We start from the raw sequence: 25,379 nt of genomic DNA on the forward strand, positions 1-25,379 counted from the left end.
ACAAGTCAGTAAGTTATGTATGTCATTAAATTGAGAAAAAGGGTTAGGATTGAATAAGGGCTCACTTCCTCCTACACCTTTTCAAACAGATAAGAAGCGGTGAGCTAATAATTTGGTACTTGGTTACGTATACGCACTCGTTTTCTCAAAGACTTCCAAACAGATTTTGAAGTCCTTGACCTTTTTTTCCCTCTAGTCTCCACATAATGCAGTTTTGTACTCCGTACGCGCATCTCCAAAGTGCTAACACAGGCCTCTGCTGAGTCCCAGGAAGCTGACACAAATCAGTTGTGATGGTCCAGCATGATCCCAGCGAGTTTCTGGCACTGGTTCCCACTTCCACAGCCAGTCCTCCATCTGCCACCGGATCCACCGCAGAGAAAGATGGGGAGGACGGTCTCTGTACATCAGCAGGAGCAAAAAATGGATGTCATAGCTGTTTGGGATTTTAAAAGCAATGCGTCAGTTTTAATAACCGTAACATATTTTGATATGTTGGTGCTTTAATGTAATTTAATGGTGCCTGAATGAGATAGTAAGAATCTTCAGGTAAACTTTCAATCTTTTCTATGCAACTTAAAAACTCGAAGATAAGCAAAACCTAAACAAGGTCGCTGGGAATAAAATTGCTGAGTTAACCATAGATATTTCTTTCCTAGAAACACACATTTCCTATGTGTTTTTCCCTGTCAGATTGTAAAAGGCTACATAGCTTAGATAGCATTGTAATATTTAGGTACGATTTTAAAAAGTTACTTAAAAGTAAACTTTTTTTTTCCCCAATTACGATTTTTTTCCCCCACTTTCAGTTGGTAAATGTGGAAAATTGGGAAAAATTGAGATTTAATCGATATACTGTATGCTTTAAAATATAAATTAACTCCAAAATGTTATTTCTTTTACAAGTAAGAGATCAGTACAACACCTAAAACAATTTTCAGGGTACTCTTACTTGTAACATAGGGATTGACATCTGGATGGATGGACAGACAGAAGGAATAAACAATGTTAACTATATGAAAAGCATTTCCATCAGGAAATATTCCACATCGAAGCTTTAAATGTACACATTTATTTTTAAAAATTGTTTTAGCTGGCCATTTGAGCAAGCCATAACTAACACAGTTAATAGATTAAAAATAAACAAAGAGACAGTGGTTGTTGTTTTTGTTTCCTTTATTGCCAACAAACATGTCCTACATTTGGTTTTCATGCATCGAAGAGGCTACACCAGATTTAAGTAAACACATAAACACACATTAAGTCTGTGGAACAGATGGCAAGCCACAAAAAATACCATGGTCATGGAAATTACATTCAAGACTGTTTGGTGCAAAGCCAATCCATCCACTCATCTAATTTACATCTTAACCTTCCCGCAGTCCTAGCTTGAAGATGCTCGGGAAGAGCGCGGCAGATGTCACGGTCGGACAGCGGGGAACTGATGGGAATATCTCGTCAGCCCGCCAGTTCCCGAAACCAGGAGAAAAGAAATCGTAAAAGCACGCATGGGGTTGGTGAGACCCTGCGGGAACATGCACAGGATAAAAAAGTTCACGTAGGGTCCCCTTTTAGGACTGCGGGAGGGTTAAGCAGTCCAATGTGGATCCTAACATTACATCATTCCCCTTTGAGAAATTAACCAATCTTTATTTTATACAACATCCTGCGTCAAGGACACCCTACAGCGGGAAGACAAGAAAGCCAGAGAAGGTGGAGTACTTCCACCCACCCATCAGGTTTCCCCTCTCCAGTTTAAGGTAAGCTTTGTCCCCTCGCTCCATTAACACCAGCCCAGCATTGGTGGCCGCTTCCCGTGTCACATCCTGGTCACCTGCAAAGGCCGAGATCACCGGCCAGCCGTTGAGAACCAAGCTTACCTAGAAAGACAAGGCGAAGGAGAAAAGTAGCAGGAGGATTTGAGGATGTGAAACTGTTATGGACATAAACAAACGGAAACGATATTCAGACAGAAGTAGGAGTGCAGTTTTAGCTGAGACTTTTAGCAATTTTTCTCACTTGTATCGTCTGCCGGTTGTAAACTTTAACAACGTGAAAGCTGAAGCTGTAGACTCCTTTTCTGGGTGCTACGAAGATGCTAGTTGCCGGGTCAAAATGGCTGCCAACGTTCACTAAAATCTACGAGAGGAGAGAGCAAGAGACAGAGAGACGGAGTTACTCTTAATTAATAGTCAAGAAACTCCTGGCAAAGCTAAATTAGAAAAGAAAAATCTGTTGAAGATGTTTTCCAGCAGCTCAACATGCCTGCTCGATCTTTGTTTTTTGAAATATTTTGATCTTTTAATGCTGATGAGAGAGGCAAACATTAGGAGTGGTGGTAATGCTTGTAAAGAAGTTAAAGAAAACAAGATCAGATTTTTTGCCATTAATCCAGTTACAAAGCATTCCAGAAAACAGGTGATAAAAACTTCCAAAAGTGTTGACTGCTCTCTAACAAGCAATTCTGCACACCGCTTTAAATCACATTCAAGGTAGATCAAATAAGGAAAGATTGTCCAGTGGTGTTCTTTAGTGCCATGAGGTCAAATTGTGAATTATGCTAAGCCATGCATTCATTGTCTATTCCCAATGGTGTCCACCAGGGGGCGTTGGAAATTTCTAGAGAAGATATGAAAAAAATATCAACAACAACAAAAAAAACATGAATGTTCTGTTGTTGTTCTTTAAGTGATTATTAATAAACCTATTATTATTAGGAGACTGTCTTGCTCCTGCTTTAACACAGGTCATGATACTTTATGGTTTTTCATTTATCAACTGAAGCCAGTTTTACCTACTAAGATTATAGCTGTTAAAAGACCAAATGCTAAATTTAAGGGCTGTAAGATTTTGTTAAATTGTCTGAATTTATAGAGCCCTCTTTGGGGTTTTTACATGGAACCTGAGTTCAGATTTTTCAGGGAATGCTTGTCTATCTGCATTTTTTTCACAAAGTACAGTACAGACCAAAGGTTTGGACACACTTTCTAATTCAATGGGTTTTCCTTATTTTCATGACTATTTATAAGGCAATAAATCCCACTTATTAACCTGACAGGGCAGGTTGACCTATGAAGTGAAAACCATTTCAGGTGACGACCTCTTGAAGCTCATCAAGAAAATGCAGAGTGTGTGCAAAGCAGTAATCACAGCAAAAGGTTGCTACTTTGAAGAAACTAGATTATAAGGGGTATTTTCAGTTGTTTTACACTTTTTTGTTTAGTGCATATTTCCACATGTGTTATTCATAGTTTTGATGCCTTCAGTGTGAATCTACAATGTCAATAGTCATGAAAATAAAGGAAACTCATTGAATTAAAAGGTGTGTCCAAACTTTTTGTCTGCACTGTATGTCTGAGGTATTCGAAAGAAAATGCTGTGGGCTGGTGTTACAAGACTGCCAGTCCATGAGCAGCATTCATTTTCCTCAGCACGGATTGTTTGTACCTCCAAGAGTGGAGATAAGAAAGATGACAGTCTCTACTGTATGTATTCATGCATATTAAGGTATATTTGGTGTTTGAACTATTTAAATAGGCAGTTATAAGTATTCGTAGAGAGTGCCTCAAGGATTTATAGAATTTAAGTTATTTGCGAATGGCTGTTGTCCCTATAACCCCGGGTGAATACCAGGGGTTCACTTTATCAGTTTATTTCAACCCACCTGATCAAAGTAGATAGTCATGGTGCGGTTGCTCATCTCGGATGGCTCATGGTTGGTGTTGCGTATGGCTGAAAACGCCACCCGACCCGTTCCTGACCTCACCGACATGCCCAGAGCGTTACCCGATGGCTCCGCCGATGGGGTGGAGTCGCACACAACCAGACACTTTCCCTCCAACACGATCGGCTCAGTGTCATTCTGGCAGCTGACCCCCGACGGCCTCCACTGGCCAAGAAGGAGCAGTCCAACGAGAAAGATTAATTGGGGAACCAAGGAAGGTGCAGGGTTAAAAAATGGAAACGCCATAGTTCCAAATTAGGTCAAAACTTCAGTGACTTCCTGTGGTGCAAATCTGCTTTAGCTACAAGGCCATGCTTCCACCAGAAAAGAAAGCACACACCACAGGATCCTCTCGTGTCATTTAGTGGCTCAGGTTTGCTCTGGTTGAATTTAGATTCCCTTTAAAGATGTCTTGTAGTTGGTATCAAGATGACAGGTTTTCCATTTCAATACGACAGGAGATCCACCAATGAAGGGGGATGTGTCCAGGTCCTGATGCTACAACAGGTCACTGGAGTTGATGGAAGAGAGTCTACAGCCTGAGGCCTGTGAAGCAGTGAAACATCGGACGGTTATGTTTGATAAATATGCGGCATCCTTTAAAAAACTGTAAAAAGAATAATATCCTTGATGCATGCATCATATAAATGTACTATAAATAGTGTAAAGATATACTGTACTTCCTGTTCAGGTGTACTTGTCCATTCTTTCAGATTATTTCTACTTGAAATGGAAACATAAAATGTATAACCAAACATAACTCGTTTTCAGAGAGTTTGTTTTCATTTCCTTTGAAAATTACATTTCATTTAACGCCTTGTGTCAAAACAAAATCTCAGTCACAAAACATACTCGATTTTCCGCACACTGCTTGACTGTTGTCATGAAAGTAGCTCTTCATGGCTTATTTGCATCCGATCAATCAATCATCCAACCAAAAAGCCAATCAGTAATACATGACTGCAACATAGAAAACAGGCACTGAAATTAATCATTCCTGTTAATATGATCATTTTTAAATAGGCTCAAACGACCTATGATGTTTTTTAAAAAACTAGTAAAATGCAGTTCAAAATGAGTAAACCCTGACTATTAATAGAAACCAGATTACATGGACGATCAAAATAAGTGATTAGGTAATGTTTTGGCCACGAATCGGCCTGCATCAGCGCTGCCAGCTGGACTCAGGATTCGGGAACGTGGACGATCAGAGTGGCACCACTGAGAGGCCATCTGTAGGTAAAACCTCCCACTCACACATCTTTCCTGTTTGACCACAAAGTCCGCGTTCCTTCACACAAACTCACGTCAACACTCAGCATAAAAAAAGATTAACCTACTCTTATCAAAATATTAAAAACACAAAGTTTTCTAAAAGATTTGAACAAATGATGGATAGTCTGCAGAAAAAAGTTATTGAATAATTTTTCAATGAACCATTAATTTCCCATCAACGTTGTCAACACCAAAAGCCTTTCTGCAAAAAAACAACAACATTAAGACATGCTGAAAAGACTAAAATAGCTTTACTCACCTACTACATCAGACAGTAAAGATAGCTTGTTGTTCTGGGAACATTTAAAGCCTCCCAAGAGTCTACTTCAGCCTTTACCTCAGGTTTTATCTCTGCTCCTCCTCTTTCTCCCCCTCTCTCTGCGACTATCTCTCTGTTCCAAGGAACCCCTGTGTTCAAACAGACGTTTAATCACATCAAGCATTTTCTGGTTTCATTCCTATTCGGCGTCCTACTGTGCTTGTACACCCTTTTTTATATCTTCATTTCCCCCAATGTACCTCTATTGCCAGTGGGCAAAGTAGGTGGTAAGACCAAGAGCTTTAAAATTTCCCATAAAAAAAAGAGGTTTTTTAGAGGGCATTTGTGATTATGTTCATGTTTTTCTCCCTTTCAGATATGTTTGGATTTACTATAGTTTACATTTTCATGTCTGGAGTGGAAAGGGTGTACAAAATGTAAAAGGAAGAAAGGGGCATCATTCTGAAATTTTGATTTTAAATCATTTAAGGTTCTTGCCCTATTGTACCCCACTGATGTTCTCTGTCCATACTTACCTTGTTGGTCCCTTCGGTCTCCCAAACAGCAGCTGCTGCAGGTACCAAGATTCAGGAGAAACTCAAAAGGAGCAGGGCCTTTTCTACTGTTGTCTATTGTGACCTACCTTTGCACATTAGAGGGGATTGTTTACTGTCTATTGTCAAATTTTCCCATAGTATGGTATACTGTTACTGAAACATACAGTACATGCATATATGACATGGTTGTTTTAAAGTGCTTTATGAATAAAGTTGCCATGGTATGGTGTGATGTGGTGTGGCATGGTATACTATGGTATGTGTGCTGTGGCATACCATAGTATGGCATGGTATACTATGCAGTATTATAATATGATACTATGCCGTATCATAGTATTATATGATACTATGATATTATTATACCATAGCATACTATGCCATAGTATAGTATGCTATGGTATGGTATGCCACTATACTATGGTATGGTGTGGTGTGGTATAGTATGGTACAATGTCACCAAACGTTGTAGATGAACACCAAACTCAGACATCAATACATAACACAATAGGTCAAATTAGTGATGTCAAAGTCTTCATCTCAAACATGTATTTTCAGGGTGAATAATTCCCTGGCTGTTTGTCCAGTGGTAAAGAGTAAAATTGCTTTCTGAGAGAAGTAGTTTGGGTATTTAATAGATCAGCATCTACCCACCGAAGCCTGGTTAGTTTCCTCACAGCAACGTCATTCATCATTGAAAGGTCAGCTAATGTTAGTCAGCAGGAAAGTCTCTCATTCATTAAACTCAGACAATGAGAAAATGCAATTCACCGCTGCACTTAACTCTAATTAGTAAACATTCATGAAGTACATTTTAAGTGAACAGTAATTGGTTTATTTTAATAAAGGAATCTGTGGATATCAGCAGATGTTTCTCTTGGACATAGAAACATCTGGGTAATAATCATGGTGTGACAAAACATGAGAAACATTATGCTCACAAACATAACCACCTCAATGATCTGACTGCTGACTCATCTAGAAATGTCTTTTGTCAGTGTGGCATGAATTGTATTGTAACATTGCTCCTCAGGTTGGTGTTTTCTCTTCCTTCTGAGCCAGTTTTCAGCTCCAATCTCAGTCATTTTTCTTGAGACGAGGGTCTTTAGGGGAAAATAAGAGCGCTCACAAAAACCATTTCTGTTTCGCCAGTTACAAGCCACAAATGCGTTCAACATATCCTCATCACAAAGAATTAATTTTTTTACAAGAAAACATTCCATTTCAGTATTTACAGCATTTTCTGTGGTTTCAGACAAGTCATTAAGCATTAACATGTTTTTGGACTGTGAGAAAAGGCCACACAGACGATGACCCGACAAAGAACAAGGAACACAGGTGGAATTAAATACACAGGAGGTAATCAGGTCACAGCTGGGAACAATCAAGGGGTAGACAGGACAACACGGAGACTCAATAGACACAGAAACAATAGACACAGAAAGTCTCTCATTCATTAAACTCAGACACAGAAATAAACGCACAGAAAAACTCAAATCACTACAAATTTCTGGACACCAACAAATCCTAGGAGGACAAATGTTGAGCGATTGCGAAACAAGTCAACCTGTTTCTAGCATGATCATGTTGATGGATAGTTCTGACCAGCACCATTGCCTCTCATCAACAACCACTAGATGAAGATAGGGTGACGTCTTTAGACTTTAGGACAAAGTCACACAGACTGAACATTAAGCCAAGATAACCAAATTTGGATATAAACTACCAAACCAATCAAACTGATTGTTGAGCCAGCAGAGGAGTGGGATCAGTGCCGTTTCCTTTGTCCACATTTTGACTCTGGCTTCTCTCTGCAGAGGAGACAGAACAAGTTGAGACATAGACAAAAGAACAGCTGACAGCTTTCTGATTAAACTTCAGAACTCACTTCTAACTTTGACCATGACGGTTTTCTCTCTCCTGCTCCCCCTCGTCTCACTGTAGACCTCACATCTGTACCTCCCGCTGTCTCCATCTGTGGGCTGCTTCAGAGACAGACTGAGGTCTCCAGTTTTCAGCAGGTCATCGTTCATCTTTGTTCTGTTTCTGTATGAGTGGTTCTGTTCTTCCTGTAGCTCAGAGCCATTGTGATACACATGGATCTTCATATGTTCCGGGTCAAGCTGCCACCACACAACCTTAGCATCTTCGGGCAGGTCAGGCGTTGTTTTGAAGGGAAGCAGGACAGACTCCGCCCCTTCCTCCACCTCCACTTGCTGGTCTGAGAGGACAACAACAGAACTCATTTCATATCTTTAGATTAATTTATGGCTAGCATGCTGTGAAAATCTTTCATAAACCAAAACAGATTCCTGAAAATGTTGTTCCAGCAATTCAACAAAAGTACCAAACTGATAAAAAGAAATTGGTTGGGAAGTTCCTGGACAATCAAGGAACCATCAACACTTAAACCTGTGAAGAGCTACAAACTGCTGGAACACCAGTGTCCAATGAAAATCTGCATTTTCGTTGACCATACACGTAACTATGGATGAGAATTAATGGAAACAACAATTTTGAAAAAAACACATTTTTCAATAAAAACTTCTTGCACTAGGACAGTGGTTCCCAAAGTGTGGAGCGCGCCCCCTAGAGGGGCCGCAGTGCCATTGCAGGGGGGGCACGGGAAGCGGTATGGATTAACAAAAAAAAAATAGTTGCACAAAAGTGTTTCACTGTAAAGATGGTTTGTAGTTTGTTTTGTTGCAACCTGAAGTGTGAAATAAATTTCAGTGGAGTTTGAAAACAAAATATGTGTATCGGTTTATGTCTGGTTGAACGATGTGTGGGCCCAGTTGATTTTTTTTTCCTTTTTGGGGTTTGGGGGTGGATTTTATTGTAATCTTTGGGGTCGGGGGCCCCGAAAATCTTTGGGAACCACTGCACTAGGAAGAGGTGGGTTTTCTTGATTGAATCAAAATTAGTGTATTTCGCAAAACTCCAATGTACACACTTTTTCCGCATCACACGAGTCATGTGATCAACAACCAGGTGCTACTACTCAGAAAAAACAAAGAAGACAACAGGAAGTGGTAGGAAGATGATGACACAGCGTGTTTTTTCACAACTTATTACATGAACAAACTTATTCGCTTGGGATTTTAATTGCATTTCTTATGTAATGGAAAAACTGCAATTGCGTCCTTGCGTGTTTTCGACATTAGCAAAATATTGACAAAGTTTTGAGCACATTTGTAAAGGAGACACAGCCAGTGAGGCAAGTCTTGTCCAAACTTTACAGAGACATGCTAGGTCATACAGTGCTAACAAGGACCTGCTGGAGAGTGGGGAAGTGAAATATGTAGGTAGGAACATGTAAATGCAATTTATTTTAACTCATATGTTCATACTTACTGACAACTCTGAGCATCACGGTTTTCTTCCTCTTGTTCTGCTTGCCGTTGACCCTGCAGATGTAGCTCCCACTGTCTCTGTCCGTTGGGTACTTCAGGGTCAGACTCAGGTCTCCATTTTCTTTACTCATCTCTGTTCGCTCTCTGTGAAGCTGGTGCTGATCTTCGGGCTGATCACAGCCGTTCTCATGTTTGTGGACCGTCATGGGCGGTTCAGGCTCGTAACGCCACCACTCCACCTTGGCGTCTGACATATCGCCTGAGGTCTTGAAGGGCAACACGGCAGACTCTGTCCCCTCGTCCACCTCCACCTCACAGTCTGAGGAGACATTGGAACGGATAAAAAATATGAATCTCTTTCGCTTCCCCTACTGAGAGATTTTTACTTTAGAGTAAAGATACACGATTGGGTTAGAGATACAAGGTAATGTTTTCCACCGACCTTCGACGTTGAGCTTTACTTGTTTCTTCATGAGGATTTTCCCGTCTCTGCTGTAGACCGTGCAGGTGTAGGTTTGTCTGTCTCTGTCCGTGGGGTGTTTCAGCGTCAGACTGAGGTCTCCGGTTTCCAGCAGGTCTTCTTTCATCTTGGTTCTGTCTCTGTAGAACGGACTCTGTTCTTCTGGACGATCACAACCGTTCTTGTACACGTGCACCTTCAGGACCCAGACGTCGTTGCAGGACCACTCTACGGTGATCTCTTTAGAGAGATTGATTTTGGTTTTGCAGGGCAACACAACAGAGTCCATCCCTGAGTCCACCTTGACCTCTGGGACTGAGAGGGCAAAAAAATATAAATAAATAAAACAAAAACAACATTAAGTCAAAAGCAGCAGGTCTTCATGGTGTAGCAAAACAACTGCTTCTGCTGGATTGAAACAGGCTGGCTTGCTTGATGCAAAAATCAATGCGGCGATCTTCACCAAACAAGACCAATACACCAGTCGACTGATTAAGGCACATGCTGTTTGTAGCTTACCAACTGTAGATTTAAAACAGAGTTACATTAGAAAGCGTGAGTAGCCCTAAACATCATCAGTAGTTACCTATGACAAGGAGCTCCACCTGCTTCTTCAGTAGCACAATTCTGGCCCGACTGTAGACGGAGCAGGTGAAGGTCTTGCTGTCTCTGTCCGTCGGGTATTTCAGCGTCAGACAGAGGAAGGAGACCTTCTGCAGCTTTTTCTTCATCTCTGTTCGATCCGTGTAAAACCAGTGCTGCTGCTCAGGCCGGTCACAGCCGTTGTCGTACACATGGACCTTCCTGTCTTTGCTGTCCGTCCACTCCACCCTGGCGTCCGGCGGAAGGTGAGCGATGGTGATGCAGGGCAGCAGGACAGACTCCACCTCTGAGTTCACTTCAACTTTTGGAACTGAAAGAAGAGCAAACTTTAGCCTCGGCATTTGCGATGACTGCTTTTTGTAAAAGGTTAACTCTTTGTTGGTCCTGTGGCGCTTTTACTGAACCAACCTCGTATCTGAACAAGAAGTGTCAATGTTTTTCATCATTTAAGTATTCCTTGCTTGTCTTTAAGTATCAAGTATCAAGACATTTTCTTCGTCTCAACAGCTTAATAACCACCCAGTCCTGCATTTCCAGCTGTGACACATTCCTTTAAACGGTTTCTATTTCTCCTTTACCTAACATATTCTGGCATTGAGGTGTATGAAGCCATGAAGTGTTGTAGGTGACATTTTATCTCATTCTTTCTACAGACATGTCTAACAGTGTCCAGAAATACGGGACCACAGCAATCTTGTTTTTGGGATTTAAATTCTCCAGTATTCCCAATTTGGAGAGGATAACACATCTGAATTAGGACTACTTCCAAATGAAATCAATCTTACAAAATATGTCTCAGCTATTCTGTTAAATACAAATTGAGAACAATTCAACAATATTGTAATAAATAAGTGTGCTCCACGTCTCAAAATGCAGATTTAGTGATAAGGATGGTTTAATTGATGTGTTTTTGGGACATTGAGACCAAATGACCTGCTGCATGGGTGAGTGGGACATCGGACATGGTCTTTTCCTTCAGAGCAAATCAATGAATTTATCAATAGTGTATTTTTATAAGTCCTCTCTCAGACATGTAGGACCTGTCTTGACTAGAGACAAAATTAAAAGTGTTGTTGCGTAAAAGAAAAAAGGAACACCTGGTGATCCTTCACATGAATCTGTGCTCATACCAAGAGTGTCTCCAGAAAGTTTTTCAGAAATTGGGCAGAAAGGTGGACACTCATAATCGAGGTGTCCCACACCACAACCAAAAGTCCGACTTATTTAAACAAACAAACAAAAAAAAGTGATTTTTAAAATTTTATTATTGTTATTATTTTCCGAAAAACAAAAACAAGCAACACTTAGCCTGATGGGGGGGAGGAAGAGTGAAGGGGACAAGTATTATAAGCCTGACGGGCCGCCAGGCTTATAATACATTAGGGTAAACCTTGTACTATTAACCTAACATGCAGAAACCCAGAGGGCGCAATTCAGCCATAGCCTTAAGTTGACATTAAGGTCTTTAAGGGAAATGAACCACAACAGAAAAAGCCTTAAGAAGGAAACTAATGTGTGTCCATGATTCTCAGGTGTCCATCAAACCTGAAACAGTAAAGTCACTTCCTAAAAAACAATCAGGTGTAAAGCATCTCATAAAGTGCCTAAAATGAAACAAACATCAGCACCCACCTTTCCGGAAAAACTTCCTGAAATGAATAACGGCCCCCACAACGGCAGCAATGACCAGAGTCAGGATGACTAGGAAAATTGTGACCCAGGTGGGAACTCCTAATAAGAACATGATGACGGAAAATTACAATATTAACAACCGTAATCCTAATAAACCTACAGAGATCTGTGCAGATTGTGCCTCTTCATCAGCAGACTGACCTTCACTCCTCAGGACCTCCAGCTTAACTTCCATCTGGCCCACTTGCTCCCCAAGCCTGCGCACAGTGCAGGTGTAGGTGCTGCTGTCGGTGAGTTCGGGTTTGCTCACAGTCAGGCTCAGGTCTCCGGTTTCCAGAGCATTTTCCTGCATGGACGTTCGACTTTTGTAGAGTTTGTTTTGGCTGTGGAAGTCGTTGCCTTCCTTCCGACGCAGGTGAACTGTCGGGGGATTGAGATCGTTGCGACTCCACACCACGATGGCATTGTCCAAATCAGACGGACTGAAGGAGCAGGGCAACAGAACGGATTCTGCCCCTTCACGGACCTCTTTCATCTCTGCACCTGAAGCAGGCTGGGAAACTGTGAGGACACAAACAGGGATTTGAACACATGAGCAACATATTTTCTAGAGGCATATTATGTTTCAGAATCGCCTATGGTTTCACCACTGTACCCCTTAATGCCTTAAATGACTTTATTTTCTGCTCTGGATGCCAACTTGCACTGTACTGCAATTTCTATTGATCACGTTGCCCCTGTGTCGTTGCCTTGTCCTGGCAACCTCAGCATTTCTGCTGAATTTCTCTCCTGTTGCTCAGAAAAAGTCCATTTTGTGAAAAGAGCGATTTCTCTGTCAGTCCCTGCACCACTGAAGTCGTTCCACAGGAGACAGTCAAACATCTAAGTAAAATTCATTATTCATTATTAATACAATCTTTGTACTTTCCCACAATTTCTATGCATTATGCCATGGTTGACTGTATTTTTTCATGTCTGAATTTGTATTTAAAAAATCTTGTGTAGTCTTAAAGATCCTTTGTTATTGCTGTAAATCTTCAAATTGAGTAAAAACAATTATTTACAATATGCTTTAGTCCTCATCATCCTTATTGTTTAAACTTAGTTTTCTTCTTTTTAGATGCAATCTTTTCTCATGCAGTTCATAATGCAAGACATAGACCAGGGGTGGGCAATCCTGGTCCTCGAGGGCCAGTGTCCTGCAACTCTTAGATATCTCCCTGGTCCAACACACTTGAATCCAATAGCTGAATCACCTCCTAAGTGCAGTCAGGTTCTCCAGAGTCCTGCTAATGACCTCATTATTTGACTCAGGTGTGTTGAAGTAGAGATACATCTAAAAGTTGCAGGAGACCGGCCCTCGAGGCCTGGAGTTGCCCACCCCTGACATAGACACACAAAAAATAGAAAACCAGACTCCAACACTGTTCAGAATATACAAGAACATTCTTTCTTTCTGTAATTTTAAATGATCTTTAAATTAGCCCTTTGAAAAACTGTTTTTTTTGACTTCCATGGGAACCGATTTGATTAAAAGCCCATGAAAGAAACACAAAAGGAGTGGCAGACACATTTTTACTTGTTTTCCTGGTTGCAGCTTCTATAAACAGGCCTGAGCAACAAACCTTTTTAGTCTTTCATCTCAGAGGGACTTTTCAGCTCACCTGTTTTCTCGCCTGTCTGAGGAATGCACCCATACTGGCTCGACACATCCTCACCTTGCAGAGTTTGTGTTGGCTTCTTAAAATCTGTCAAACTGATTAGGAAAGGGAAAGAGTTTCTTACCCAGCAGGGCGGTCATGAGCAGCATAAACATCTTCCCCTTCGGTTTTCATCAATCTTCAGCTGCTGGACCAAACTCTAGAGAAAATAGAAATCGAAAAACAGGCGAGATCCAGCCGACTGAGTCGCTGACGGCCGTTAAGTCGCATCGAAGACGATGGGAAGTTTTCGCCTCTCTGGAAGAGGAAGGACGACGTCCAATAAAGACACAGAGGGAGGAGACAAAGTTAACTTTCAAGAATGAAAGTAGGAGTTTATTTCCTTCACAGGTGCACAAGAAGAACGTGGTTATATAAGGATTTTCTTGAAATTATTACCCCCAACATGCAACTCATTACAAATGAGTACAACATAGCACTATTTCAAAAGTGTGTATTTCAAATAAACATTTTGCCAGATCTTCACCCACATGGTTGTCCAACTTGGTTGTCCAAGTCATGCGTTTTTTGTGGATCCTTAAAGGATTTTTCTGCTCTGACTAAATGTGTTCGATTTACAGATTATTTGAAATTTATTTTCATTGTGTGTTCTCCTGCCACCACCATAACAGATGTCTTTATTTTAAGGCATCTGTTATTTTAAGTCATCTTCGCCAGAGGGGTTAATAATTGTGTAGAGCATTGATTTTATGGATGGAGACCTGGTTTGTAATTGCCCATCTGCACCTGCATCTTGTCAGTAATCAACTCCCCAGTATTTAAACCTCCTGCTCTTGATCACACCTTGTTTGTTTCTGTGGTTTTGAAAGTCTGTTCACGAACACATCTGATTTTTCCACACAAGTAATCTCTGTGCCTGGATCCGTAACAAAGCCTTAAACGTGACGGAAGAATCCAGGAACTTTGAGTTTCATCAAAAGTTCCTCAAACACACAGGTCGCTTTTCTGAGTTATGTCCATCACTCTGACGCTTCCAAGACTGCCATCCGGAGCTCCTCAAAGGGTTCTTCGAGGGTTTCACATCTACTGTGTTATCCAAGGGTTCTTCAGTGGATCCAGTGGCCTCCCTGCCACTCTCCAGGACTCCTCAAGCAGTTCCCTCGATCAGCGTTCTTGACCTTGTGAACTGCAGTCTCCAGAGCTCCATCATGCGTTCTCCATTCCTGTGGTTGACGGCCCAGAAAGGTTTGCCTTGAGTTCTCCAAGTCCCAAGTAGACTAGGTTCTCCAGAGGATGTGTTTTTTTTTTAGGCTGCATTCACACTTCAGATCTGAATGCTCAAATTTAAGATTTGCTTTTTTTCTTCATGGTTGTTCACATTACTTGCTGCCTATAGCTGAGTTCAGTACAAACTGACCTTCATGTGCAAGAGAACAATAACTGATGTCTTACACAGCACTCTCTGGTGCGGGAATCAAAGAAAAGTGTGTTTACTTTTATGAAGCGTCTTTCCAGCACAAATAGGCATTTTGTTTAAGGAGGCCCATCTCTTTGAAGAAGTTGTATTGTATTGCAATGGGGGCAATACAAAAGCTGTTCAACTTGCTAACTACTGACGCCTCCTGCCAGTGCACAGCTATGACAAAAGGCGAAGGAGAGTGACGTCGAAGTCACATAAAAACCATTTTGGTTTTTCCCACTAGAAACGCATTCAAAACGGTTGGCTGCAAAGTGGCTCGAATCTGACTCAAAAACAATCAGCTATGGGCCAAATCTGAGTGTTCACACTTATTCTAACTAGACCCCAAAACGTTGCTTACATTTTGGGGTCACGTTTACATCCGCTTTCAGTTTGAATGTAGCCACTAAGTCTGTTTATCTCCCAGATTAACCTGGCTTGCAATCACCATTACACACCTGGATCTCGTCTGTTGCGTTGGTAAACAAAACCTTGTCAGCACTTTTCTTGACACCTCTGGTACCGATGGAAAAATTCATTTCCAATAGTTAATAGTACGTAAATTCGATGAGCCCCCATGTTATGGTATGGTTGGCTTAACGAAAGAGTTTAACAACTGGCCAGAATTAGTGTTCAACTTAAGTTTTATTGATTAATGCAAATGTCTGAAATTTCAAACGCTTAAGTGTTAAAAGGTGCTGCTGGTGCTGTTTGTAAGAAGAGGAGAGAGAGCATCCAAAATCTGAAATCTTATCAGTCCTTTATGATTGCTAACGTTGACGTATGGCAGCTGCTATTCTATATATTATGCACCTAAACTTAAACGCATTTACAGCTGTAACTCGTGGGTAAGTAGTGGGGGATTTCATGGAATATGGTTGCCATGAAGGAAATTCTTTAGGTGGGATTAACCTGAACATGAAACAAAATAATATAATCCTAAAGGGAATGACATAATTTTTTTTTTTTTTTTTGCTCTAGAAAAAAAAAAGAAAGATAGAATCCATATTGCTAGTCTCTATTTAAAATTTTTAAGGAACGGGCAAATTTAAGAGATTTGATGTTTTGTGAAAGTAATGAAATAGCTGCTGTAACTCTAGATCACCACTAGATGTCAGTGTTTCCCTCACAATGAAACCCTGAAGCTGTGACTCGAATGAAGGTCGCTTTGATTTAAAAAGGCCGCATTCTTTTACATTTAGTATTGGATTGATGTAGTATTGAAATAAGCATTCCCTGCATATCTAATCTTTAACAGGGAGATCAACCGGAAGACTCAGTGCAGGACAACCTAGACTTAAAGTTTTTCTCTACAGCTGTCTCATTGTCATGGCAACTGCTTTATATTTGCTTTTCGGGATACAGTTCTGCTTCTCATCAATCATTAACTAACAAACTAAGTCTGTGAACAACTGAAGGGATTGATGACGCGCATGTGTCATGTGCTCTTTGCTTTTCTCCTTCGATTTTGTGTGACCTTCTAAAACACGCTTACTGCGGCGAGCCACGTGAGCAAGTTTCCCAGGTATTGGTTTTCCACAACAAAGTTTCCTCAACAAAGTTTTGCATTTTTAATGTTATTTGATATGTTTATGTAAAAATTAAGTTATAAATAGTCCTAAACTGAAAGTGCAATCCCCTCAATTTATTAGATACTTATCTAATCATGCAATTGAACCGGCTCCTGATGTTCCCGGCAGAGCAAGACATTCCTCCCTTTAAAAAAATTGTTTTCGGGCGTTCCGTGGTGGCGTAGGGGATGGCACAACCCATGTTTGGAGGCCTGGAGTCCTCGACCCGGCCGTCATGGGTTTGACTCCCGGATCCGGCGACATTTGCCGCATGTCTTCCCCCCTTTCCTGTCAGCCTACTTTCAAACACTAAGGGACACTAGAGACAACAAAAAAGACCCCCTGGCGGGGTACAAAATATAAAAAATTGTTTTCATACCACGTGGTCAGGTCTTTGCATAACACTGGATTCATTTGAGAAATGCTAGGCTTGGACTTGGTAGCATTTACACCTCATGCCTAATTATCTTGATTATATTTAAATTTGTGCTAATCAGACACTGATTAGCAATACACCTTTTTGTATTTTTCCCCAGTTCCAGACAAGAACTGTGTGCAAGCAATGTTTTGTGCGCACTCTTATATTTCTGATTACAACCTAACTGAAAAACGAGATGGTCCGGCCTAACCCCCTTCACCCGATGTCCGAATGTGACGTCTGCCGCTCTCCTCCAAAGCATTTTAAAATAAAACTGCTCAAGGGTTAACGCATGACCTCAGCCCCCTAAAAACACCAAACATCACAGAACCCGTGAGAGGATAATGAAAGATGAACATGTTACGATGTGATGTCATAGTTCTAAATGACATGAACCTTTATTAAACAGCACGATGGACAAAAAACATGTTAGGAGAAACGGAGGGCAAAAGATTCAACAACCTGTAAAACAAGATAATTCACTGTTTCTGGCAACTGTTGGTTTGTGGAAGGTAAAACGAGTCCCGAAGAGAAATGAGGAGAATTATAAACACTGTTTATTAAGCAATAAAGAGACAGAAAATTACACTGTTATTTACAATAAGGGCTTTAAAATGTATACTGATTTCTGAAGTTCTCTGAATCTTCTCATTAATTTTCTGGTTTTAAACATGAAATACAAAACAAACACTATCTAAGCATTTTCCTTAAGCCTTTAAAATGCATTAATAACCTGGAGTAATCCGTTAGGTGAAAACGGGACTTCACTGTATCTGTTTAATTGACTTGAACTTCAGTTCACTGTCGTCTCTACAATAAGCCCCGTTTCCACTGGGCAGATAATCAGTGGTGCTGTGTTCCTCCCATTGTCGTGAAGGCACGGATTGAAGTACGGGTACATGGGCTCAGTAAAACAACATCCTTTGTAAGTGTAGATGTGAGTCTTTGCGTCCGCGTTGTAGAATGACACTGATCCCTCTGCGTAGTCCAGGAAAATGCCCACTTTGGTAGGCATTTCATGGAGGCTGAGGATGACGGAGGGTCCGGCGCAGGCCCGGAGACTCTCCCCCTTCCGCCTGCAGATGGCCCAGTAACCGTTGTCTGGACGGACGGTTATGGAGCCCTTCCTGTTAATGGACTCCTTGGCCACACCAAGATCCCAGTCTGTTTTATCCCCTACCTATTAAATAAATCAGAGCGCAGAATTAAACAACTGATGAGATTTCACAAGGGGATTCAGTTGGATGAATTATTTGCCCCAGTGGTTCTTGTTAATTCAAAGGTCAAATCTTAGTTGCCACATCAAACAAGACTAAAATGGCAATTTTCATCAATCTTTGATCTTCTAAATTGCCTACAAGTTAGCAATTTTCCTACACTGTCTGTCACTGTTCAGCAATAGCTGTGATTCTGTCAGCCTCTCACCTTGACCACCCAGTATCGTCTCCCAGAGGTGAATCTTTGTTTCCCCAGAACGGCAACACAGGAATCGAACCTGCGGGAGTCATTAGGGAGCACGTGCTTTCTTTGTTGGGAGCTCAGGCTCACCTGTGGATCACCGTCATGATACTTGTTAGTCCAAAACTCACATGTCTAAAACTCTGAAGAGCAGGTAATAGTGAGGGATGAAGCAGTCTCTCAGTAAAATGTACCTTTTTACCATCCGGGGACAGAAGCAGCCAGCTGGCAGCAGTTGCAGGGTCCAGAGTCACATCCACTGAGGATGGATAAGTATAAAGAATGTTAATCTCTCTAAGGGCGCATTCACATCATCCCTGTTTAGTCTGCTTTAATCAAACTCTAGTTTGTTTAGTCCCGTTTGTTCGGGGAGGTCCGAATTTGCAATCGAAGTTTGATGCGGAACAAAAAAGCAAACTCTGGTGGAACTATGATACGGCAAACGGACCAGGAACTGCTCCAAATCCAGGAAACAAGCCAACGCACAAGACATTCTAGCTAGAACCAAAACAAATGTGTGTCCAACACTAGCAGGAGAAATGTTTCTTGATCTTTTGCCAAAGACAAAGGAAAATTCCTACATCCGCCAAAATCTGACGCTGGTCCATTTTTGTTCACATTTTATGAAGAAGGAAGTTGCGCTTATGTCTTCTTCAGTGGTTCTTGGTACAGAGCCAACATTGTTCAAAAGGGTGACTAACGTCGAAAGCACTGAACTAACATTTTGCTAGTTAGCAAAATGTTAGTTCAGTGCTTTCGATCTGCTTTCAAAATGACTCCTTAATTCCTAAAGCTAATCTGCTTTCAAAAAGTTCCTACCAATTCCAGTCAGGTCAAAACCGCCCACTTGCTAGTTCACTGAACTAGCAAAATGGTTGATAAATCAGTTGGCCAATAGATGTATCCCATTATACACGTATATAATGTAAACAGCATGAAAACAAACCGCAGCAGCTGAAAACGTTACATAACAAATGTTGCACCTTTGGTCCCTAATCAAACCAAGCCATCGATCGGATGTGAAATTATTCTAAGTATCACTGAAGTTTTTCATGTTTGTCTTGGTAAACCCTAAACATTTTGGTCATCGGTGTTAAGGAAAAATACCTTTCCTTAACTACCTTGAATCTTCATTCGCATACCTGCAAATTTGACCATCTTGGTGACTTCTGCAAAGAAACAGGAAAAAACAATCAATTCAAATCAAGTAAAATCTTCATGAAGGACGTCAGAGCAACAGTTAATGCAATGTCAATTGATTAGTCACAGACCTGCCGCACACAGGTTCTTTTCAAGTTCTTGGCAGAGGTCCACCAGCTTGGAGAAGGCCGTCCTCACGCGTTTTATGTAGATGTCAGGATCAACACTGACCTCTGACCAGTTCGTTGACGATGGCGGAGAGCTCAGACAGGGGAAGCTCTAAAATGATTTATTTAATGAACACAGCAAATCAATTTAACAGGCAGAAACAAGCCTGGTAGTGCTGCTGCCAAGGCTACATCGGTGAAATTGACCTGGTATAATCTGGTATATTGGATTGCGTTACGTCCTATCAGTTGGAAACATTCTCTAAAACGGTCTTTTTGTGGTGATCGGTCCACGTCTGACCTGCAGCAGATGTAGTGGATCCTTGGTGTTCTCCAGGTACTGCAGCTCGCTGCGTCTCCTCTGCAGCTCGCCGAGCTCCTGGTCGAGCTCTTCCAGGAGATCCTCTGCTCTCCGTTTCGCTGCTTCGTGCTTTTCTTCGAGCTCCTCGATGAGCAGAGCCTGGCTTCTCTCGATGGCATTTATTGCCAGGTTGGCTACGTGAACACTGGTTTGTATCTCCTTTTCCTTCTCTATCTGCAAGTATCAGAAAAACGAAAACTGATTTCACAGTTTAAAGAAAGCGAGTTAGAACACAAATTTTTTAAATGATTATTTAAATCATTTAAATGGTGAACATTTTCTGTTCACCCTTGTCCCTAATGGGGTCGGGAGGGTTGCTGGTGCCTATCTCCAGCTACGTTCCAGGCAGGAGGCGGGGTTCACCCTGGACAGGTGGCCAGTCTGTCACAGGGCAACACAGAGACATACAGGACAAACAACCATTCACACACACACACCCCTAGGGAGAATTTAGATAGACCAATTAACCTAACAGTCATGTTTTTTTTGGACTGTGGGAGGAAGCCGGAGTACCCGGAGAGAACATGCACAGGGATGCACAGGGAGAACATGCAAACTCCATGCAGAAAGACCCCGGCCGGGAATCGAACACAGGACCTTCTTGCTGCAAGGCAACAGTGCTACCAACTGCGCCACTGTGCAGCCCATTATTTCCAACATGTTTGTAGAATTGTTCTTTTTGAATGTCTTGAAAATAAACTACAGGTCCCACTGAGCACATTTATTCTGTTTTGATAAGACTTGTTGATAACTCAGCTTAACTCCTGATGATGTATTGATAAAGCAGTAGCAGTAATGGTTGCAGATAATGCAATAAATCCACTGGACACCTTGAAAGAGTAAACGTGCAACGAACTGAATTTGAACTGAAATAAAAGCCTTGCCCTGCTCAGCTCCACGGAGTTCTTGATCTCCTCAGTCTTTTTCAGTCTGATCTGGATCATCTCTTGAATCTCTGCCTGGACCACCTTCAGCTGTGCCTGAACAAAAATTTAAAGTAACAACACAGATTGTCTTAAAGATTAATAGAACTTGGTTCATAAAGTTATGAAATAAACAGTTTGGTACAAATGAGAGTAAAATCAAACAACTTAGTGGGTGACGATAACCGAGCAATGATCCAGAACGCTGCTGCTGGCGTTCTGACTAAAACCAGGAACATGGAGTTCTAAAGTCCTACTTTTGATTAGTAGTAAATGGATCACTGATAAACATATTTTGTGTGTATTGATGATTTCATTGATGGCATTTGACAAAATTTAATATGTATTACTTGTTTCACAAATGGTGACTGTATGATGTTTTTATACATCATACACTGCCTTGTTGTTTTGGGCTACACAAATAAACCTGACTTGACTTGAAATAATGGTAAAGTCTACGACAGTGGAGTAAAATACCTTGACCCGCTTGCTCTCTTTCTCCATAGGAACGACCTCGTGGTGCTTGTGGTCCCTCTCGGTGCAGCTGTCACAGACGGGGGTCTGCTCCTTCTTGCAGAACATCTCCAGGGGCTTGTTGTGGTTTCTGCAGAGGTGACTTGTGCTGAAGGTGGCCGGATCCGTCAGCCTGTGCTTCGTCATCACCGGGTCCCTCAGGTGAGGCACCAGGTGCATTTCGCAATAAGACGCCTGACAGACCAGGCACGACTTCACCGCCGTCAGCTTGTCCTCGCTGCAGACGTCGCAAGTTATGTTGTCGGCTTTTAAGGATCGTCTGGAGGGGTTTTTCCTCGGCGCCGGCTCTGGCCTGCTTGCTTGTTTGCTCCTCGTAGACCTTTTGTTGTGACACGGAACTCGGGTTTAGTAAAAATGGAAGAGGAACACGTTTGATTGTATGACGTTGAAATAGATCCGTACCTTTTGAATTGTTCGGTAATGTCTTTTAAGACGATGTTCACCCTGAGGTCCGGACGGGTGTGGAAGCTCTCTTTGCACAGCGGACATTCGGACTTGTGGCTTGAGTCCCAGAAGCCATTTATGCATTCAAGGCAGAAGTTGTGGCCACATGGGATGGACACCGGATCGGTGAAGCTGTCCATGCAAATGACGCACAGAACTTGCTCCTCAGACAAAGCGTACGCCATATTTCTGGGTGGATTAAAATAATAATAATTACACAAGCTTACCTTTTCATGGAAGGGAAAGACAAGCTGAAGAAAAAAAAAAGTATATTCTGCTCTATTACAAGAACTAAAAACTGAAAACTGGACTTATGGACCCTGAATTAGAAAAAGTTCGCAAAATAACTCGTAACTAAGCCATTTCTCAAAGGTACTATTCAGTACTTTTGAGTTGAAGGCTGAAGTGTACACCAATTAAAAGGAAACTTGCACATTTTCTTTTATCTTGCTAACTAAATCAGACCAAACGTCTCTTGTTTTACGTTAGTCAGAATTACTCACATTTTTGTCTACGTATCTACAAAATGCCAGAAAACCTAAAGAGAACATTTTGTTTTTTTCACTTTCTTCGAATTCGGAAGTTCACATACCGAACGATTGCAGTCCATTTTACACAATGACTGAAAGTCAGATTATTTCGTAATGGCTTTGGAAGACTCCGATATGTTATTGGCCTACTAGAATTAATTGGAGACACACCTGCAGATGTACTTTAATGCCAGACCGGGAACACTTTGTTTTCTCAATTTCTTGTGTGACGTGGTGGGAAGGTTAAATGAAGTTGGACAAGATATCATTAAGAGAGTTATGTAACTGTACAAGTCCAGTTAATCCCTGGCAACAATTCACGGATGCTTGAAGGTGCCACAATCATTACGCAAGTATGTCCAATCATCACAGGAGATTCATTCTGTCACAGAGGTGAATGTATTTTGATTTAAAATGTGCCAAGTGACCCCAGAACAAAAGCCAAAGACCTTCTGTGGACGCTGGTTGAAGCTGGTTAGACGGTGTCATCATCCACAGTGAAACTGTTTCTGTACCAACATGAGCTGACAGGCCACTCAGCGAAGAAGAAACCTTTGCTTTAAAAACAAAGGTATAAGGAGCCAGATTGCAGCTTGCCAGTCTCTACAGGAACAAAGATCTTAATTTTTGGAGACCTGTCCTGCGGTCTGATGAACCTAAAAGTTCGCCATTGTTTGGTGACAATGACCATCGGTATATTTTGAAGGAAGAACGTGGACGTTTGGACCGTTCTAACTGGTGCTGTTTGGCTGCTGGATGACCTGGTCTGCTTTAGAAAACAAATGGCGTCATGAGGAAAGTGGAAATATTGACGCAACATCTAGAAACATCAGCCAGGAAGAAAAATCTTGGGCACAGATTGATCTTCCAAGTGGATAATGACTCTGAGCACAAAGCAAACGTGCTTACAATGTGGCTTAGGGACAACAGAGTCAGTATTTTTGGTGTGACCATCACAAACTTCTGAAATGAATCCTATGCAGAGGTCGTGGGAGGATCTGAAAAGGCGTGAATGAAGACTCAGTTTCTCCAGTCCTGTCAGGAGGAATGGGCCAAAACTCCAGTAAACTATTGAGAAGTTTGTGGAAGGAAACCCAAAAGATTTGACCCAAGTCATGCAGTTTGAAAGACAGTTATCCTAGCTACTGTCCCAATGGGAGTAAACATCAAAATTTTGAAGAAAGTTACAAAGAAATCTAAGATTTAATTTCAGACAAAGAGAAGAAAGCGTGTGTGTTTTTATTTGGCGTGTGTAAATACCTGGCTTTAACTGCATATAATTTCATTAACAGTAGTTTGTGCCAAACGGTTTACACAGAGTGCAGTTAAGAAGCAATTCACAAACAATAGTACATACCTGCTGGTAGTAAATCTTAACAGCTTGCTGGCCTTATTTATAATGGCAGAGTCATAATAATTAACCCTAATAGGTGAAATTAAATAACAGTACATGGGAAGTGAAGTTTAAAAACTTCAGTATTTCCTGATCATTTTTTCATGTCGGCCAGGTTAAAGTCCAGTGCCTGACTTGAATCCCCTTTGCTCCTTTACTCAGCTGCCATTTGTTGCCGTTTTAACAACTTCAAGAGGATTCGTTTAAAAAGAGCAGCCTGCACATTCCTGCTGCAGGTGGAGTCGGCAAGCAGCCGACAGGTTTCCACAAATACGGCGATTGCTGCGAGTCAAATTTTGCAATTTTGTTCTCAAAATCATAATCCATTTTCCTGCAAAGCGCTTGGAGTCATGTTGCGTTTTAAAGGTGTTGCACAAATTGATTTCGCCGTAAAAATGTTCGACTTGGCTCAGGCTATGTTAGCATTGTAAGTTTCAAACGTTGCTAAATTGTTTAAGTTATTTAATCATTTAATTATGAAGTTTCTTTTTAAATAAACATTTAGCACTATTATTTATTTACTTATTTATTTATTATTATTATCCAGGTTCAGTCACCAGCATTATTTCTGGAGATCTTGTCCAAACAGTAGCACACATTTGTTCAGCTCAGATAAGAAATGATCAAAATGTTATGTATAATTATTAAAGAGGTCTTACCTGTGCGGGTCGACGGCCTTCCCCAGGTGTGATGACTTCCACTAAACACTTTGCTCTTTTTATGTTGGACGCTACTCCCACTACGGCGTCCCGATCAACCGGTTTCTCCTGTTTCACCGACTCTCTGCTCTGAGTTTTCATTTTAGAGTTGCTAAGAAAATACCTGAGTGGTTTCCACACGAGTTTGTTTGTGCACAGTAAACTTTGGTTTCTACACCTTGATCAATTTGACGTCCTCTAGCTTAGAAACAGAGGGTCTTAAAGCTACAGGTAAATTTAACCGTCAGACATTAATCGGTGCTGCTTCGATCAAAGCGTGAAAACTGTCTTCTTGACACACCCCAGGCAATTTATTTAACACCCTCTAAATCTCTGCTGGCAGTCGTGTTTTGTTTGTGGTCACCGCCAACATGCGGATTTCAGCTCTTATCCCCCTTGAGAAGTTGACTCGTGAACTTAATCACAAATCTGTCAGGTTTCGGAGGATCTGGAAACTATTGCATTTTACTTACATAAGTTACACTCCAACAACTCGCAATAAGAACTGATTATATTTAATTTATCTTAAATATGCCGTTTACTTTCCTGTCCTCTGTCACCTTGTGAACATCCCAACCGGATCTTATTTGGATGCGTGTGTGAGTGTGTGTAACATGTGTGTATGTGTACATATTTGCATGTAAACTTTCATTGTAGCGCTGCAGGTTGTTTTGGGGTCTTTTTTTTTATCTCTTCTCTAGGTTCTTGAGTTTTTTGTGTTTTTTTTCCCCTCTATTTCTTGTATTTACAAAACTGTAAATT

At 41.3% G+C, this 25,379-nt stretch overlaps 3 protein-coding genes across 3 annotated transcripts; all 3 read right to left on the reverse strand.

Annotated features, from left to right (window-relative positions):
* Positions 1-1,158: 1,158 nt before the first annotated feature.
* On the reverse strand, positions 1,159-5,382 carry LOC114157194 (cerebellin-1). Its single transcript, XM_028038055.1, has 4 exons — positions 5,259-5,382; positions 3,665-4,270; positions 2,020-2,139; positions 1,159-1,880 (listed from the first exon to the last, which is right to left on the reverse strand). Exons 2-4 carry the CDS (start codon positions 3,968-3,970, stop codon positions 1,683-1,685), a joined length of 624 nt encoding a protein of 207 aa, XP_027893856.1. The 5' UTR covers positions 3,971-4,270; positions 5,259-5,382; the 3' UTR covers positions 1,159-1,682.
* A 1,246-nt stretch (positions 5,383-6,628) lies between these two features.
* Positions 6,629-13,825, reverse strand: LOC114157114 (uncharacterized). The gene is made up of 8 exons (XM_028037909.1): positions 13,646-13,825; positions 12,062-12,421; positions 11,861-11,959; positions 10,212-10,538; positions 9,608-9,940; positions 9,167-9,484; positions 7,701-8,033; positions 6,629-7,623 (listed from the first exon to the last, which is right to left on the reverse strand). Exons 1-8 carry the CDS (start codon positions 13,674-13,676, stop codon positions 7,547-7,549), a joined length of 1,878 nt encoding a protein of 625 aa, XP_027893710.1. The 5' UTR covers positions 13,677-13,825; the 3' UTR covers positions 6,629-7,546.
* Positions 13,826-17,342: 3,517 nt separating this feature from the next.
* On the reverse strand, positions 17,343-24,701 carry LOC114157121 (E3 ubiquitin-protein ligase TRIM21-like). Its single transcript, XM_028037924.1, has 10 exons — positions 24,579-24,701; positions 21,955-22,185; positions 21,496-21,871; positions 20,980-21,075; positions 20,036-20,269; positions 19,699-19,846; positions 19,570-19,596; positions 18,622-18,686; positions 18,395-18,517; positions 17,343-18,149 (listed from the first exon to the last, which is right to left on the reverse strand). Exons 2-10 carry the CDS (start codon positions 22,179-22,181, stop codon positions 17,763-17,765), a joined length of 1,683 nt encoding a protein of 560 aa, XP_027893725.1. The 5' UTR covers positions 22,182-22,185; positions 24,579-24,701; the 3' UTR covers positions 17,343-17,762.
* Between the last annotated feature and the right edge of the window lie 678 nt (positions 24,702-25,379).

Source organism: Xiphophorus couchianus, chromosome 14, assembly GCF_001444195.1.
Source record: "Xiphophorus couchianus chromosome 14, X_couchianus-1.0, whole genome shotgun sequence".
NCBI lineage: Eukaryota > Metazoa > Chordata > Actinopteri > Cyprinodontiformes > Poeciliidae > Xiphophorus > Xiphophorus couchianus.

Bases quoted from the DNA above. Each gene is read 5' to 3' on its own strand.
- LOC114157121 (XM_028037924.1), bottom strand. From the start codon at position 22,181: ATGGCGTACGCTTTGTCTGAGGAGCAAGTTCTGTGCGTCATTTGCATG. The intron at 21,076-21,495 runs GTATTTTACTCC...ATTTTTGTTCAG, and splicing joins AAGAGAGCAAGCGGGTCAAG to GCACAGCTGAAGGTGGTCCA. The intron at 18,150-18,394 runs GTGAGAGGCTGA...TTTATTTAATAG, and splicing joins GACGATACTGGGTGGTCAAG to GTAGGGGATAAAACAGACTG.
- LOC114157114 (XM_028037909.1), bottom strand. From the start codon at position 13,676: ATGTTTATGCTGCTCATGACCGCCCTGCTGG. The intron at 9,485-9,607 runs GTCGGTGGAAAA...ATGTCTCCTCAG, and splicing joins AGTAAAGCTCAACGTCGAAG to ACTGTGAGGTGGAGGTGGAC. The intron at 7,624-7,700 runs GTGAGTTCTGAA...TCTCCTCTGCAG, and splicing joins CGTCATGGTCAAAGTTAGAA to AGAGAAGCCAGAGTCAAAAT.
- LOC114157194 (XM_028038055.1), bottom strand. From the start codon at position 3,970: ATGGCGTTTCCATTTTTTAACCCTGCACCTTCCTTGGTTCCCCAATTA. The intron at 2,140-3,664 runs GTGGGTTGAAAT...CTCCTCTCGTAG, and splicing joins TGACTATCTACTTTGATCAG to ATTTTAGTGAACGTTGGCAG. The intron at 1,881-2,019 runs GTGAGAAAAATT...TTGTCTTTCTAG, and splicing joins ACAACCGGCAGACGATACAA to GTAAGCTTGGTTCTCAACGG.